At 34.4% G+C, this 17,212-nt stretch overlaps 2 protein-coding genes across 4 annotated transcripts; one reads left to right on the top strand and one right to left on the bottom strand.

Moving 5' to 3' along the window:
* Window positions 1-1,540: 1,540 nt before the first annotated feature.
* LOC108224864 (S-type anion channel SLAH2) lies at window positions 1,541-6,161 on the bottom strand. Its single transcript, XM_017399608.2, has 6 exons — window positions 5,973-6,161; window positions 5,208-5,380; window positions 3,718-4,224; window positions 2,626-3,396; window positions 2,416-2,447; window positions 1,541-2,322 (listed from the first exon to the last, which is right to left on the bottom strand). Exons 2-6 carry the CDS (start codon window positions 5,358-5,360, stop codon window positions 1,932-1,934), a joined length of 1,854 nt encoding a protein of 617 aa, XP_017255097.1. The 5' UTR covers window positions 5,361-5,380; window positions 5,973-6,161; the 3' UTR covers window positions 1,541-1,931.
* Window positions 6,162-11,013: 4,852 nt separating this feature from the next.
* On the top strand, window positions 11,014-16,697 carry LOC108226557 (ribosome biogenesis ATPase RIX7). Of its 3 annotated transcripts, none has more exons than XM_017401532.2 (16): window positions 11,014-11,366; window positions 12,004-12,125; window positions 12,223-12,311; window positions 12,394-12,429; window positions 12,639-12,723; window positions 13,099-13,141; window positions 13,220-13,320; window positions 13,502-13,566; window positions 13,724-14,220; window positions 14,319-14,406; window positions 14,514-14,654; window positions 14,835-15,400; window positions 15,551-15,686; window positions 15,767-15,835; window positions 15,942-16,067; window positions 16,339-16,697. In XM_017401532.2, exons 1-16 carry the CDS (start codon window positions 11,155-11,157, stop codon window positions 16,450-16,452), a joined length of 2,490 nt encoding a protein of 829 aa, XP_017257021.1. In that variant the 5' UTR covers window positions 11,014-11,154; the 3' UTR covers window positions 16,453-16,697. The 3 variants fall into 3 exon arrangements, with proteins under 3 accessions (XP_017257021.1, XP_017257020.1, XP_017257022.1); XM_017401531.2 differs by having other exon boundaries at window positions 13,220-13,323; window positions 16,339-16,598; XM_017401533.2 differs by lacking the exon at window positions 11,014-11,366 and adding an exon at window positions 11,742-11,836 and having other exon boundaries at window positions 13,220-13,323; window positions 16,339-16,598.
* Window positions 16,698-17,212: the final 515 nt, after the last annotated feature.

Raw genomic sequence — 17,212 nt, forward strand, 5'->3', positions numbered from 1 at the left:
AAAAAAAAAAAAAACATAATTTAACAAAATAAAGTATCACTAAACGGAAGGTTTTAGAGCAACTCTATGCTTTAGATCAGTGATTTAAAATTGTTTCTTATTCTAAACTAAAAAAATGTAGAAACCGATTTAAAACTAAGACGTGAGCAAAATATCTTAGAAAGCACTGAATGTAGATGCTAGAAAGTGGGAAGGACATGAGCTGTAACACTGACACAGATGCAAAAAACGAGTCGTCCTATAATAGAGCAAGATGGAATGAATTTAGATGATAAATATCGCACGAGTGTAGCAAAAACTAAATGAATTAAAATGAAGATGGAATGTTTGAAAAATGAGGAACAGTACGAGACCCCAGACAAATGCCCTTCAATTATGCCGTTCCTTAAGTTGAAGCAAAGACTTGGCATTCGCACATACCAACAAGGCCAGTTTACAAACAGGACAGGAAACAGTTACGGGTCTTTCGACATTTAATTCGACAAGAAAGTTTGTAGTCTCGTTACATATTCGTAGAACCAACATTTTCTTTATTGTCGATGTCAACCGCGTTTTTTAGGCTTTTTGTCTGTGACTACATACATGCAACTATGCGAGGGCATATGAACGCTATCTCAAGACAAAAAGTAGGGTGTTGTATGGGAAGAAGAAGATGTGGAAAAGGTGTACATGAGGGTGGGCCTTGGGCTCAAGTTTTCCTCTCAATGATTGTATTGAAATTTGTGAATAAGTTTGGGGGTAAAAGTAGAAACTGATTGAATGACATGCACTGCTTCTAACTTATAATTCAGAAGCCGGGCTTATAAGCCCGTGCCAAACACCCACGTAGTTTGGTATGTTAAGTTCTCTGATACATGAGCACATATGCATGACTCCGTATCCGTAACAGATAATTGTTGTATCATATCTTATCATACGTACTTATAAATGAGGTTCTCTTGTACATATGCACATATACATATATTCGGGTTCCTGACAAATGATTGTTGCATTGTAATTTATCACACTTATTATGAACAGCTTGTCACCTTAAAGCTATGATATTAAAAACGGTTTTTCTAGTGTGTGCCCATGGGCACATGCTAAGCACCAACTCTCATGAAAATGGCTTAATTTGATTGGTGGAATTGGTGTGAATGCAGGGGGCATCAACATTTAATATTCATCCACCAATCAAAAGTTAGTATTCTCATGAGAGTTAGTGACTATTATGTGCCCATGGGCACACCATAGAAAATTCGTATTAAAAAACTAAGATCGTTATTCTCGCTCACTTTTAAATGTTTGAAATGTTATGATGATCATAAGCAAGTTTAAGCATAATATGTTGTGCATGCAACTAATGATTTTTGTTGTCTGATGGAGTAGCTAGAGTTTGTTTGTATAATGGTTGATTCAATGCATAATTTTATATCCATGGAGGGACAAGATTTGCAAGCAATGGAGATACAATAATGATGCAAGACCATGGTTCTACCAAATATGCAATCTCAATACTAAAAAAGAAGACGACATAATTATGTTCTTCCACATCAAGAGATTTTTGAGGCTATAATATTGTGCATATTTTATTTAATTATTTAAATCAAAAGGGATTTTATTAAACTCCAAGTGCTCAGATGAACATTTACAATACACAGGCTTGCATTTCAAGTTCTGAGCTATAATTATTTATATTGAGTGCAGATGAAAGCTTGGTTTTACTCAGAAGCCTAAACCATGGACACTAATCTCTCAGAGGTTTTCTGGTATTAATCTTTGCATTCTATACGCCTTGTACAACGTCACTGGAACTTCGAGAGCTGTAAAACCAAGTTCCTCTCTTGTCTTAGCAGTAAAGATGGTCTCACACCGCGTTTAGCTCTTGTCTTGGATGCGTAGATTATAAGAACCTTCTTTTTCATACATTGCATTGCAATGAAATAGTTGTTTCAGAAAGGTGTAACAGTTTTATTCTCCTCATTGTTTTCGGGGATCGAAGATTTTACACAGGCCTCGATGTCTTTGTCATTTGAGTCTGTAAACTTGAGGTAATGGTCTTTATTATCTGAGCTTCCAGATCTCCGGTGGTACCATTTTCGGACTGTTTTAGGCCTTTTGTCACTAATAGCAATTGCAATGTCATTAGGGAAAAGGTCTCGGCGCACGAAAGCATGGAAAATTGTTGTGAGGAGCAGGGAAAACACTGTGACTGTTGAGATGATACAGAGCATGACAGACAGGGATTTGGTTAATACATTTGGGACCTCCATTGAGTACCGAAGAGTTGCAATGGCAGCACCAGTCATTGGGAAAGTGTAGGCCCACCAAGCCAATGAAAACCTATATATATCAATGGAATTTTAAGCTCAGACACTGGAATTATAAAAGAGTTATGTATTTTATGAGTAATAAAGTCCATAGAGTTAAGTTTACCTGAATCCTCTGAAGAAATTAACTCGAACAGCCTGCAGAAGAAAACCGAGGGAAGGACTATTAGCCATCATATTTTGATACAGTAAAACTGAGCAAGTTCATTAGTTTTAAATGTAAGGAGTTAGTTTAGAAGCTATGATCCGGCTTGTTAAAATCAACCAAAATTAATGTCAGCAGAGGATCATTGTTTAAACAGGCAAGAGAACTAACCAATGAGAAGTAAAGAAACAAAGCAATGAAGAATGCAATCCTCGACCCAAAATCAAATGATCCTTGAATTTTTGCCCATGCCATAGAAGCAACACTAGGCGCAGCAACAAAAAGAAAGAACACAGGGTGGAGTTCCTTTGGGAGTGTTTCATTCGTTGGGAGCCTTTGGTAAAGGGTAACAAACAGGACTGTGTAGTGAGCTAGTCCTACGGCAAAAAAGAAGATTGGGCCTTCTTTTAGCCCCATAGATGCACCCAGTAATGCGCCCACAAAATTACCAACAACTGAGAGATGGTTTGAGGGATTGGCCACCTTTGAAAGTCGTCTCTGTCCTCCCGACATCCATTGTCCATATATCTTAAGCTCGAGTATTAAGATAGGTGTCATTAGGACGTACCACAGAGCAGCATGCAGATCTTTGGTTACAGAAGGCGGAACTCCAAGAGCTAAGAACAACAAGGCTATCCATGGAGCAAAAAAGAAGTTTACACGTATAGGATGGTAGTACTCACGACGAACAGCCTCGAAGTAGAATACGATCTTCAGAATGTAGATGAAAGCGACCACGCAAAAAATAGCAATGGATAAGATCCACAGAAGGAGATTTACTTTCAGGCTTACATGGAGGAAATCCATAGAAGTGCTTGTAGCTAAATTTTTCCACATTATGGCTTGGCTGCTGATACCAAGGCACAATCCAAATGAAGAAATCGGATAACGAAGAAGAAATGGCCATAGTTTGTCCTCTGGAAGCAGTATCTCCTCTGAAGGCTGTAAATTAGACGAAGGTACAACAAATTCAACACATTATCATCAAGGTTATAAATTCTTGTGAAAAGAAAATGTATCATTTAATCCCTATATAAAGTTTGGTTTAAGTTTGACAAGTAGATTTGCAAATTGTGACATGCAACATTAAGGTTATTGATCCCTGTGAAAGGAAACGTGTATTATTTGATACCTATGTAAAGTTCCTGGATTTTAGTCTTAACAAGTAGATCAACAAATTGTGATATTGTGAAATACAAAATGTCAACTATACTGAGTGGGCGCGAGTGAATTGGAAAAAGATCAGCAGAAGCTTTTACGTACCTTTAGAGTATCTAACTCTGGTCCTTCCAAGGCATCAAAGTATCGGTGCACAGGTATATTCTCCATTTCATTTTTTTGTGGAGGGTCTACTTCCGTCTCATCCACCCTTCCACGCAGATGTGACAATTGTCTTTCAAGTTTTCCAGACCATGTCTTGAAAGAATTGTATCTTTTATCTGATAAATTTCCACCCACGGGGTTTTTCAGGGAGCGAACTGGGCGCGCAGGAAGTTTGCCACTTGCAATTGCATCACTTACTGCGGTACCTTTTGGCAATGGTTGGGAATGAAACTTTGGAATTTTGGGGTGAGGATTATTGGTTGAAAGCCGAGAAAGTGAAACACCACTGCTGGAAATTGTTTCACAATCATCTCTGAAGAGAACTCTTTTTTTTCCCTCCAAATGAACTTCCATTGGAGAAAGTGGCATGCTGATGGAAACCGAATGTGTTCTCTGGTGGGACTCAGCACCACTGTTCTCGACCTCGACTTCACCTATCTTTGTTTCCTAGTGATACATAATATAAATGTCAATCCAACATACAATGGTAATGAAGTGATGAAAAGTAGATAAAAGAACAGTTTTGCACCATCCACATAGATGCTACTAGCCATTTTAGGACAGTAATGTTCTAACAAATATAACACGCTCAAAAGGGCTAAATTGCAAGCAAAGGTCATATCAGTTATAACCAACAAGCGTATCTGAGATATTAACCTGGATGCAAAGGGAAAATCACTAGGAACGAATGAAAGACTTATTATTTATTAATTAAAATATAGTTGCGCTATAAACTTCAGTCTTTATGAAATGTTCTATATTATAGAGTCCGAGATTCAACCAGCTTAAGGAACAGGTATTGTGACTAATGACAATACTGAGGTTTTGTGCAGAGATTCTAGCAGTTCGCGTCAATATCCTCAGAATGACATTATGTTAATATTCCCTCACTCTCAACTAGTAAGTTCAGATCAACTATAAGTCTATAAATCACTCCTCGCGTGCATGTCCTCTAACTACATAGGTTTACTATTGAAGCTGTGGAGGGCTGATTATGATACTTTTAAATTCAGGATACAAACCACTGAAGATTAAATTGACAAGAAAACATCAAACTAAAGTGAAACGTTGTTCTGTTTTCTGAAAGTGTTATTCTCTAGGCTTCAGCAAGGACGTTCTACTAATGCTGAAGATCGTTCTAACAGACCTCACAAAGCACAAAAGTGAAGACAACTAAGAGTCAAACGTACCATAACGAAATGTATAGAACAGCTTGATTGGCAGATAATCATATATATAGAGCTACAATTATATGCATATCACTCCTCAGAGTATCCCATTAATGTGAAAATTCCGACTTCTTCATCCATCAATATAAATATGACATTCTACATGAATTTCGAAAAGCATTAACAAATCTAAAATGCTCGTAAATATTTGGTCCTGATGAAGAATATGGAAAATCATAATTGAAGAACATGTTAACTTACAGCGGGCGTGGGGCTGACCATATGACTGTCCAATACAACGCCTCGATTCACAGTATCAAAACAGTCCAAATCTTGAGAAGATATACGCTCGATGAGTGGTGGAAGTGATTCAGGAGTGTCCTTTCCCAAACTCATGTTTTTATTGTCTTCCATAGTGCAGCTTAATTATATTTCTGCAGTTGAACATTTTTTTCAGATTGAGCACTTGCAAAAACTAAACGGAAATGTCTAATGCTTGAAATTGAATAAAACCTAGAACTGTTAAATACATATGTATGTTAATTCCTGTTGTGAGGGATCTTTTCTACAGCTTTTGAACACATAAAGCATTCGAGATGATCAGATAAGTAGCAGCATTCTTTTTTATTTCTCACCATGATAGAATGCAAGATCAAAAGGTTCTTCTTTAGTACAAACACAGCCAAATGATATCATAGATTTTATCAGTTCATTCATTACCTCAATTTGCAAATAATCAGTTGACATAAATTTGATTAAAGATCTTTACTCATTTCATATCAGCAACTAAATCATGAATAATGGACAATCTATCTTCGGCAATCAAGTCACATCATTTTAGAAAATTTCCAAAGGCATAACATCCAACAACGAGTTAAATATCAAGAAAAAAACATATCAACTATAATTCGACATATTCAAAACCCGTCACGTCATATCCCGTGCACAAGACTCTCCCATGCACGAATCAATCATCAAACATGCAAAACAATAAAATCACAACAAAAATGCGAAACCAATCCATACCTTGAAGAACTATAGAGTGAAGAGCGGCAGGTCTTTATTATTGAAAACTTAAACCCAGAACGAGAGCTTAATAAAAAGCAAAATGAAGGGGAGTATGCAAAGAAAACGTTGCATATACTCCTAAAATCTTGAATGAAAAAAGGAAAGCAGAGCTGTATGTGTATATATAGGAAACGTTATGCAAACAGTGCATGTAGAATTGTGCATTCATGGACAAAATGCAGCTGCATTATGTGAAAATGACTTATCCAGTCAACACACAACTGGGAATAAGCCAAATATTATTATTTTAATGGAAACATCTAACTTGTTTCATAACCTCATCATCTGTTCTCCTCACAAACACACGCACTAAATTAGTTAGAAATTAATTTTTGTCAAAGAAAAAAAAAAAGACTAATTATAGTTGTTAGGAAAAAATTCCTATTATTTTTGGGATTTATGTTGGAAAAAACGTGAAAAAAATAGAAATCTCAACAAAAAATAAGCTGGGTAGTGATAAATATAGGCTTGGATCCAGCTAGCACATGTCCTAATTATATGGGTCAACAACGTATAGGAATTCTCATCTACTTGACCAAATCTTTTGAATTTTACTTTAAATTTAATACTAAATGTTTTTTGGTTGGCTATTTTAAGATGTCATTTCCGTACAGCTCCGAAATATTTGAAATAATATTAAACAATTACAGTAAAATGTTGAATAAATAATGAGTGATAATTGATCTGTCATTTGTGACGGCGTATTAGTCGTAGAGATGCGACAAAACCGCAGCCGTTTTGCATACATTGATACATATCTAGATTAATGGAATGTTTGTACGTTGTCTTCTTAAAACGAGTTAATTAGTTTATAATAATCGTGAAGAACATTATTTTATTCTTTTCTTCATATATATATGTAAATATAGTATCTATTTTTTATCTTGTGATATACGATGGAATTTTTAATATTTACTTTTAATTTTTAACACATTTTAATTTTTAATTTCTGAAGAAAGTCCCAAAATATAGTAATAAAGTATAAAATAATAAAACACAAGATACGGGTGTTCAAAATTTGAAATACACGGAATGGGACAGCTGACAGCTGTGTATAAAAGCAAGAAGATTAAGCAGAGAACTAGAAATAGAGATACAGCACAGCACGCCAGCCTTGATCGATACCTACCCGACAAAAAATACCGGCGTATATCTCGCTTTCAAAGAGACAGGTGAAAAAGCATCTCAAAACTTCTAAAATTTTCGGTAAAAAGGTTAAAACCCGATAAACGATGATCTCGATCCCTCTCATTTTTAAAAAAATTTTACTTGTTCACGTATATGAAATATAGATTTATAATTTTTTAAAACAATCTATATTTGTATAAAAATTTAATATCTAAACTTTTATTCAAAAATATATATATATATATATAACGATTTGTCAAACAATCTTTATAAGAGTATTACAATGCGTGCGAGTTTTCGTCCCGATGTAACCAACTGAGGGACACAGGAGTTCTACTTTCATCCATATTATTTTTATCATTTTTTATTTTTGACACTCATTTAAAATGCATATAAGATATAATTTCATAATTCATTTTAAAAAACTTTCTTAATAATTTGTGAAATTACATCTTAAAGAAGTATTAAAATAATTACCAAGCTTATTTATTTTCTGAATATTAAACAATAATTAATAAACTTACCTATTATGTGTATCTAGTTACAATATATAGTTTACACGTGAAAAGAGTAGTTTGGATTTATTCAGAAATCGTAACGAATAACGGGAGATAATTAGTCACATTGATAAATAGGTTGTAAATAAGCTCATAAATATATAAATTAATATTTATTTAATAAATTTGATACTTAATCAAAACACACCACACCAACGGTTAGTAAATAAGCTCATAAATATATAAATTAATATTTATTTAATAAACGTTTTCACAATAAAGTTGCTTTGATAAAGTTCTGATTGGTAGTGTTTGGTAGTTAAGTTCTGATTAAATTTACTAATCAAAGCTAAGGTTAATCTACGTAAAAAGAGATGTTCCCCATAAAAATGTTTAATGAGACCAGAAGAACGTTGCAGCATAACACCCACCGAAAGCTTGGAGACGTACATATAGAAATTTGTGGGTGAAAATTTTTGGCTTTGACACGTTTACGGATGAATGAATGGACGTCAATTTTGTGTCTGTGGAGTCGGAATAAAATTCTTTTACAAAATTTAATTTGTCGACTTGCGACGTAACATCAAAGCATGGGATGAGAATGGAGGGACATCTAAAAAAACAGGACACACGCGGTACGAATCTGATTTCGTGCATTTGTGTGTATATATTCGTATGCATTGCAATGTCAGTCTCAAAAATGTCGTTGGCGACAGGATTTATATTTCCAGATCAAGGTTACGAGACCATCGAAAACAATTGTTTTATTTTATAAATTTAATAAGTTTAGTTTCTAAACTCTATCTCAGTCTATCTATAACATGCGCTATTTTTATTTATTGTACTTGCTTACTTAAATTAATACAATATAAAAATTATAAAATAAATAAATTAATTATTTCACGAGAAACTAATCAATATTTTTGTTATTTAACGAAAATAGTCAATATTTTGACGATTAAAAAGATTCAAAATTAATCAAGAGATATGAGTGAGTACATACAATTAAAATTGCATTTAAATTGATACAAATTCGAAATGATAATAAGAAATTCGACTGAGGAGATGTGATTGAAATTGCATATACGATTGAAATTAAATATCATATACAATTATTGAACAAACATGTATATGCCTTTTTACATATATGTATGGAGAAGTAACAGAATTTTATGATAATTCTACTGTAATATATTTCTCGCTGGTTGTATATGTTTCTACAGATGACATGCCTAGCTGCTTAAGCTTTTATCCGCAATTTCGCCTCATCCAGAATATTAAATTTCACAAGGTCTAGATTTTTCATGATGCATGTCCAAATTCTCCAAAATATATATTTCATATCCGTCTTTATTAGCAACATCTCAATTTAAGTTTTGATCGGCCGAAAATTTCATTTGTGTTTGGATCTTCTAAAAAAATTCCGCCTCCATCCCCAAATACAACATAGGTCTAGCGTATCTCTTACATCGTGAAAATTGATTAGCAAACTTCAAAAAAGAAAAAAAAAATAAAAAAAAAAATTGATTAGCATGCATATATACCACCGTAACGAATCCTCACTTGATTTCATATCGCTGTTGTACCATTCATGGATGGGGTGGACCACTTGGATCCATGATCATGACATACTTCAAATTTCAAAGTCGTAAGCAATTGTCTTTTCAAGTTGGAGATGAAATGATTCACCAAAGAAGATTATAAAAAATAAAATCAAAAGCTTCAAAATTAGGTACCAAGTGTGAGAGTGGACGTGACTAGATTTGCAACCTTGTGTGACCGTGAGTTAGATAAAGGGAAACAAGTGACAACCTAATTTTTATCGACCTTTTTATTGTTCATTCTGGTTTTCTGCGCACTACGTCGTGCACACTTTGGAAGTCCTTTTTTTTATCAGAAAATTTACCAATTTACGTCACATGACCTAACTTCCTCGTAAAATAATAATAATAAATAAAAAGTAATAAAAGATATCATGTTGGTCGAGAGAAAAGTAGATTTTGGAGATTCCTAGGAAGATATCAGTGGCAGTGCTAACGTGAATATCCATTCCAGTCTTCTTTTTGTCCCAAAGGATGAGGATGATGATGTCTAAAAGATTTGCCATTTGGGATAGAAATGTATTACGTAAAAATAAATTAAAGATACTAATTCTCAAAATTGGTATATTCTTCCGATAAATGCTCAATCAGAGTATTTCGAAATTTAAGATAGAAATCTTTATCTTTTGAATTTTCTTTAACGGTTAAAAAATTATTGAAATTGTTCATTTTCATCATTCGAAACCATCTCAACTTCTGAATCTAGGAATTTTATTTTATAATTAATCATCATTTTAATTGTATTATAATCTTAATTAATTTGTCTTAATAATATTAACAAAAAATAATAAAAATATAACAACATTTTAATATTAAAAAGATTGTGAAATTAGTAATTCAAATTTGGAATAATATTATTAACCGTTGGAGTGGTTTCGGAAAAAATAAATCAAATTTAAATTCGTGAATCAGATTGAAATTCAGTGTGAGGGTGAAACATGCTACTATATTATTTGATGCTGGACTGTGATTCCGTGACTGGACTATTTGACTTAAGTCTCTTTTCCTAAACATATTTGGGCCGAGTCTTTTCAGCCTGATCCTTTCTGCGAAATTTCTTGGACGAGGCTGAAGCCGAACTTTTTGAGTTTTCATGTATTAAACCTGGCGACGCCATCATGAGATGAGCAATTTTTTTTTTTTTTGGGTCCGTTTCTTATTTTTTTCTCATACGTGACATTGATATGACTCATTAATATTTAATTTAATAAAATAAGTAAAGTAAATAGAAGTAGTAAGGTTAGTTAATTTTAATATTTTAAAATTTTAGTATATTTAGCAAGCCTGGAAAAGTAGAGAATTAAGAGGCGGATGATTGGCGAGAATGAGAATTGGAAATAGGAACAAGAGGAATGATAAGAGGATATAAGAAATCTAAAGAGTGTGGATAGAATGATTTATCTTAATAAAATTTTCATCACATAAAAATTTTGCCAATCCATATATGATGTATGGATATGAGATTTTGATTTTCATCAACCATGAATCAAACAACTCCCAGAAAACGTAAAAAAATTGGTCAGCACCAGGTAGTGGTTTCGATCTCATTTCCGACCCGACATGTTACAAGAGTACATTTAGCTGCATGCATGTCTATAGTTCTGCAGTTAAGGTAAAGTAAGAAGTCAACAGAGCAATCCTCTGACATATAATTCACACAAACACAATCAGTCTATATTTAGATATCAGATACATGGGAAACAATGGATTCATGCTCTCCAAAAAAATAGTGAAAACCAATTAACAGATCTTCTCAGCCTGTCCGTCTCGTTCGGCACCAATCCACATTTCTCTCGCTCTCCAATACAAACCCCATTCTTCACCTTTCCTTTTAGTTTCAAATCTTAAGTATTTGTTTTTTCATAAACAAATTATGGAATCAAGAAAGTGACAAAAAAATCACACTTGCAAGATATGGAGCAGAAGCATCTACTTATATCAGCATTAAGCGTAGGGGTGGGGGTAGGGCTTGGCTTGGCCTCAGGACCAGCTGTTAGTAAATTGACCGGAGCTAATGCGCCGCTCCCTGGAGCTACCGCTGATCAGATTGAGCACGAGCTTTCTCGGTTAGTTCAAGATGGCAAAGAAAGCAATGTCACCTTTGAGGACTTTCCTTATTATCTCAGGTTGTACTTCGAAACTTCAGATTTATTTTATTTTATTTTTTCGGTATTCACCTTTTGTAAATAATAATCTGTTGAGTTTAACTTATGCAATCCTCCTTGCAACCTTTTGGCGAAACAAGTTTTGTTTGTTTTGCTTATTAGAGATTTATACAACTCTAGATGAATATATGTGAATGTCATCAGGAAAATGTTAGGTACCCAAAAAGTGTTTCTGGTTTTTTCCCAAATCTAGTTGGCAACGTATAATTGGTTCCATTCACACTATTCAATTAAAATTAGCTATCTCTCTCCCATGTCATTTGGGGAAAAAAAATTGGGAACATAATTTAGGGTACGTAGCATTACTCATGTCATTATTAGGCGTGTTTGGAAAATAGCTTGTAGGTTCTTGTAGTTGAAAATAACTTTGGATTTCTTGTCTTCATCATGTTGCAGTGTTGCACAATGCGATTGTCTCTGAAATTCATAACGTAATTGAAAATATATAGTTTTGATCTAGATGAAAACAATGTTCACAATTGTCTTTTGCTTTTATAGGATTATTAGTCTTGTCAGGGATTTCCAGGTTTCTTGATGCAAAATGTTCTTGTTGTATATGAATAAACTTCTAATTTCGTTTTGTTGATGGAATTGACAGTGAGCGGACACGAATGTTGCTAACAAGTGCAGCGTATGTTCATCTCAAACACCTGGATGTTTCTAGGCACACCAGAAATCTCTCCCCTGCAAGCAGGGCCATATTGCTGACAGGGACTGCTGGTATAATTATGCTATATGATTCTGTATTTAATTGTTACAGATTAATCGAATTTCTGCCTGATTTGGTTTTATTGCTTGTTTATGTCTTCTGTTCTAGAACTTTACCAGCAAATGCTTGCAAAAGCCCTGTCACATTATTTTGAAGCGAAGTTGCTGTTGTTAGATGTGCCCGACTTCTCTATGAAGGTCTATACAATAGCTAATATTTCTTCAGTTTAGTTCATTGATATATGATTACTCTAATTCGTTGAACTGGGTCAATCTACAGATGCAAAGCAAGTATGGTACTTCTAGGAAAGAAGGTGTAAGTAATATTCCCCTTTCCGCATTTACTTTTCTGCATTCAGTTTAAACATTTTATCAGCCAAAATGAATTAATCTCTGTTGTAGAGTGGATAAATCATCTGTACATGCACACTAGCTAATTAGTTGCTTTTATTCGTTGATGTTGCATTCCACCTACAAAATAAAAGTTGAAGTGGATACATATGAATCATATTATGCTCTCTGCAGCCTTTAAAAAGATCCATCTCAGATATGGCTTTGGAACAGATGTCCGGCTTGTTTGGTTCCTGGTCAAAAACACCACAGAGGGAAGGTACCCTATCTAACCTTTTTTCTGAATTTAATATAATATATATTCCGGTGTTCTATAGACTAAAGGTTCTCTCAAGTATAAATTTGATAACAATAGATAGATAATCCATTGGCTAAGAAATTGGTTTCTGTTTCTGATGTTACATTATTCTGTTAATAGTAGTTCATCATACTGCTGGATAATGTGCTGCAGAAATTGAAAATTACATTCTATTATGTGAATCATTGCAATTGTCAAGTCTGTAATATAATTTGACTCTTTCGCCAGGGAACTCATTTGGTTCAGAAACTTAATTTCAGTTTCACTATTTTGTCCTTCCACTAAAAACTTTTCCAGACAACCTTTTTGTAAAGTCTTCACTAAATTCTGCTGCAGGAACACTGAGTAGGCAAAGCAGTAACCTGGAAGCTAAACTGCGGTATGGTAAACCAGTCTCTTTTTACTTGTTGAACCATTGACATTCAGCTATTGAAACTTAGGTCCTATAAATTTCCAGGAGTATGGAAGGTGGCAGTCAAGCTCCTCCAAGACATCGTAGGAATGCCTCTGGATCTTCGGATCTGAGTAGCTTTAGTACCCAGTCTTCTGTAAATCCAGGTAGTTGTGCAGAGCTTTATTTTGACACATTTTATAAGTGGAACATCAGAAACTTATATAAATACCTACTAGTTATATATTTGTTATTGATGCAAAAAGGCCATATCATGATAGACCTAAATAATTCAGTTTTTCTTAAGAGAATATTATGTACTGTTTCTTGAAAGTTATCTGCTTTTAGGTGCTTCAAAGCGCATCAGCACCTTGTCCTTTGACGAAAAAGTTTTCTTGCAGTCTCTTTACAAGGTACATATCAGTTATGTTGATTATTGATTGCTATGATCAACTTATGATTTTATCTATTGACTTTATGTTTAATTTTGGACTTTTACGTGTTATTACAATTTTAGCATAAAAGTATCTCTCTGAATTGCTGACAAACAATTTCTCGACTATACCACAGGTTTTAATATCTGTCTCTCAAAATAGAGCTGTGATACTGTATATCAGGGATGTCGAGAAGCTTCTTCTCCAAACTCCGAGGCTATACAACTTGTTTGATACAATGTTGAAGAAGTTATCTGGACCAGTCTTACTACTTGGTTCTAAGATGCTGGAATCAGATGATGATTGCAGTGAAGTTGATGAACGACTCACTTATTTGTTCCCTTACACCATTGATATAAAGCCACCTGAAGATGAGAATCGCCTAGTAAGCTGGAAAACACAATTAGAAGAAGACATGAAAACAGTTCAGTCTCAAGATAACAAAAATCATATTGCAGAGGTTCTTGCCGCAAATGATCTTGAATGTGATGACCTAAATACAATCTGCCATGCAGATGCAATGGTTCTCAGTAACTACATTGAAGAAATTGTGGTGTCAGCAATATCTTACCATTTAATGAGTAATAAAGAACCAGACTACCGAAATGGAAGGCTCCTTATATCGTCGCAGAGGTAGATAACAATTTTTCTGTTGGCGGACACTTGAATTTTTTTATTTATTTTTGTTCATCCTACTAATTCATATACTTACCCTTTCTTCCCTGGCAAAGTTTGTCGCACGGATTGAGTTTCTTCCAGGAGGGAAAAATCAGTGCCAAAGATAATGTCAAGTTGGAGACAAAGTCTGAAGCTAATAAGGTGCCAATTCTTTTTTTGCTTTAGATTTCCTTTGTGCACAATCTTAGTTTATACCGAATTATTAAGTAGACTGAGTCACTCATGCTCATTTGTTCTCTCAATCTTAGAGACTTTTAGTGGAAGAAATTCTAGGGTCTATGCCTCCTGAATCAAAGCCTGAGATTCCAACAATCGAAAGTAAAACTGAGGTAGACAAATCAAATCCTGCAGCAAAGAAAGAGAGTGAAAATCCTGCTCCACCAAAGATGGTAAGACATATAAACTGGTTTCCTAAATTAGTTAGTTGGATGACTCGTTGATACTTTACTTCTCTAGAACTATCCTTCGCACTTCACTACGAGAACACCATTGCAGAAACATAAAAGTAAATGGTTTTTCAGTTAAAGCCATTGTTTGTCAAACTCTAAACATGTCATGTGTGCTACCAGGAAGTTCCTGACAATGAATTTGAAAAGCGTATAAGGCCAGAGGTGATTCCAGCAAATGAAATTGGGGTCACATTTGATGATGTTGGTTCGTTGGATGAAACTAAAGAATCGTTGCAGGAGTTGGTTATGCTTCCTCTTAGAAGACCAGACCTATTCAATGGTGGGCTCCTCAAGCCTTGTCGAGGCATTCTACTCTTCGGACCTCCTGGTACTGGAAAAACTATGATGGCAAAAGCCATTGCCAGGGAAGCTGGAGCAAGTTTTATCAATGTTTCAATGTCAACCATCACCTCAAAATGGTTTGGGGAAGATGAAAAGAATGTCAGAGCTCTGTTTACACTAGCAGCAAAAGTCTCACCTACTATTATATTTGTGGATGAAGTTGATAGCATGCTAGGGCAGCGAACAAGAGTTGGTGAGCATGAGGCTATGCGGAAAATTAAAAATGAATTCATGACACACTGGGATGGGCTCCTGTCCAAATCTGGCGAGCGCATTCTTGTTCTTGCTGCTACAAACAGGCCATTTGACCTTGATGAAGCAATTATTAGGCGGTTTGAGCGAAGGTATGTGTCGTGATACTACCACCGTGGTAATGTCCGCTATCTAGAAAATAATGCCTTACGATCAAGTAAATATCTGGATATTTGGACTTTGCAACTGCAATTTTCTTGCCGCTTACCATACATTTTCTTTGTTATTTTTCTTGTGAACAGAATCATGGTTGGTCTGCCATCTGCAGAGAGCAGAGAAAAGATACTGAGAACACTTTTGTCGAAAGAAAAGGTGGATGAACTTGACTTTAAGGAGCTTGCAACTATGACAGAAGGATACAGTGGAAGTGATCTTAAGGTTTGTGTTCTGTGACATTATAACTGAGCTGGATTTTTTACAATTCATATACGAGACCTAGTATTAACTATCAAAAACAGAATTTTTGTTCAACAGCCGCTTATAGACCCGTGAGGGAGCTGATAAAGCAAGAGAGGGAGAAGGATATGGTAAAGTTTATTAATCTGAGCTCTTGACATTCTCTCTTTTATCTTCTCTGGTTTCGCTTTTCTTCTTGATCCTTACTAATTGTCACAAAATCAATTGCATCTATAGGAAAGGAAGCGGAGAGCAGAAGGAAAGAATTCGGAGCATGATGCTTCAGAGAAAAAGGAAGAAACTGAAAGAGTAATCACTCTGAGGCCTTTGAACATGGAAGACATGAAACAAGCAAAGAAACAGGTAATTAAAAAGGTTCAGTTATTCACAGGAAAATCAACTAGACAATATTACTTAAAAATCAAAAATCTTGTCTTGTTAAGAAATTGTATGTTTAAATATTATTACAATACTTCTTTAATTCAAATTTTTCATGTCAGTAATTAATAAAAGATATAAATATATCTATACAGATGATCCACTTAAGCTCAGTCACTTAGCGCAGACGTGCAGTAGAACAGTACTTGTCGTTTAATGCCTTCTATTCAATTTAAGCTTATCGCAATTTTTACAGGTTGCTGCCAGTTATTCTTCCGGGGGAGCATCAATGGGTGAGCTGGAGCAGTGGAATAATTTGTACGGAGAGGGAGGTTCGAGGAAGACGGAACAACTAAGTTACTTCCTTTAAAGTGTTAACAGTGTCATGAATGCAGAAAATCTGAATGCTCTGCAGGGAATTTGAGCTCTTGTGGAAGCTCCACTGTGCAGGTGCTACTGACATGCATGTCATAAAAAAAATTATAGGGTATATGTATGAGGTGCTAGAAAGATGTAAAAAGATTTAATATCAAAGTAGTGTACAAATTATATGCCAATTAATATCAAAGTAGTGTACAAATTATATGCCAATGTTTTGTGTAGAACCATCCGATGATAGCTTGATATGTTACTGACTGTTGTATACAGATGTTGTTTACTTTTAGTGTCATTGTAAATTGTAAAATTTTCTGATATTTAGCTACTACAAGGCCTGCTAATGTTCAGCTAACAGATGTATTAATCAGCAATCCACATTTACAAATTGTTTGTATATGCAAAAATCTGATACTTCACACCAGATTATACAACTTAAAATAAAACGACACCAGTTATACAAAAAAAAAACTTTTTTTTTTCCTTGTTCTAGTTAGAGTCAATAAAAAGAACTTTGATTTGTCATTTTCAGCTGCTGAAATGTAATTTTGACTGATTTTATTGTGCACAGAGTTTATTTGTGGTCGCAAACTTGCCTAGGTAAAAATGGATTGGGTGATTCCATGAATGAATATATTTATAAATTAAAATAATCTTCATTAATTTATTGATTAAATTATTTAATATTACAATCTAAATTAATAAAATCTAATTTTTTTTTCTTTTATTTGTTTTATAGATAGGTTTTAATGTAA

This window comes from Daucus carota, chromosome 6 (genome assembly GCF_001625215.2).
Source record: "Daucus carota subsp. sativus chromosome 6, DH1 v3.0, whole genome shotgun sequence".
Classification (NCBI taxonomy): Eukaryota; Viridiplantae; Streptophyta; class Magnoliopsida; order Apiales; family Apiaceae; genus Daucus; species Daucus carota.

Coding starts and splice junctions, on each gene's coding strand:
- LOC108224864 (XM_017399608.2), bottom strand. CDS start 5,360: ATGGAAGACAATAAAAACATGAGTTTGGGAAAGGACACTCCTGAATCA. Junction 3,397..3,717: donor CAGAGTTAGATACTCTAAAG/GTACGTAAAAGC, acceptor TCTAATTTACAG/CCTTCAGAGGAGATACTGCT. Junction 2,323..2,415: donor AATTTCTTCAGAGGATTCAG/GTAAACTTAACT, acceptor TGATATATATAG/GTTTTCATTGGCTTGGTGGG.
- LOC108226557 (XM_017401531.2), top strand. CDS start 11,155: ATGGAGCAGAAGCATCTACTTATATCAGCATTAAGCGTAGGGGTGGGG. Junction 14,407..14,513: donor CAAAGTCTGAAGCTAATAAG/GTGCCAATTCTT, acceptor TCTCAATCTTAG/AGACTTTTAGTGGAAGAAAT. Junction 16,068..16,338: donor TGAAACAAGCAAAGAAACAG/GTAATTAAAAAG, acceptor CAATTTTTACAG/GTTGCTGCCAGTTATTCTTC.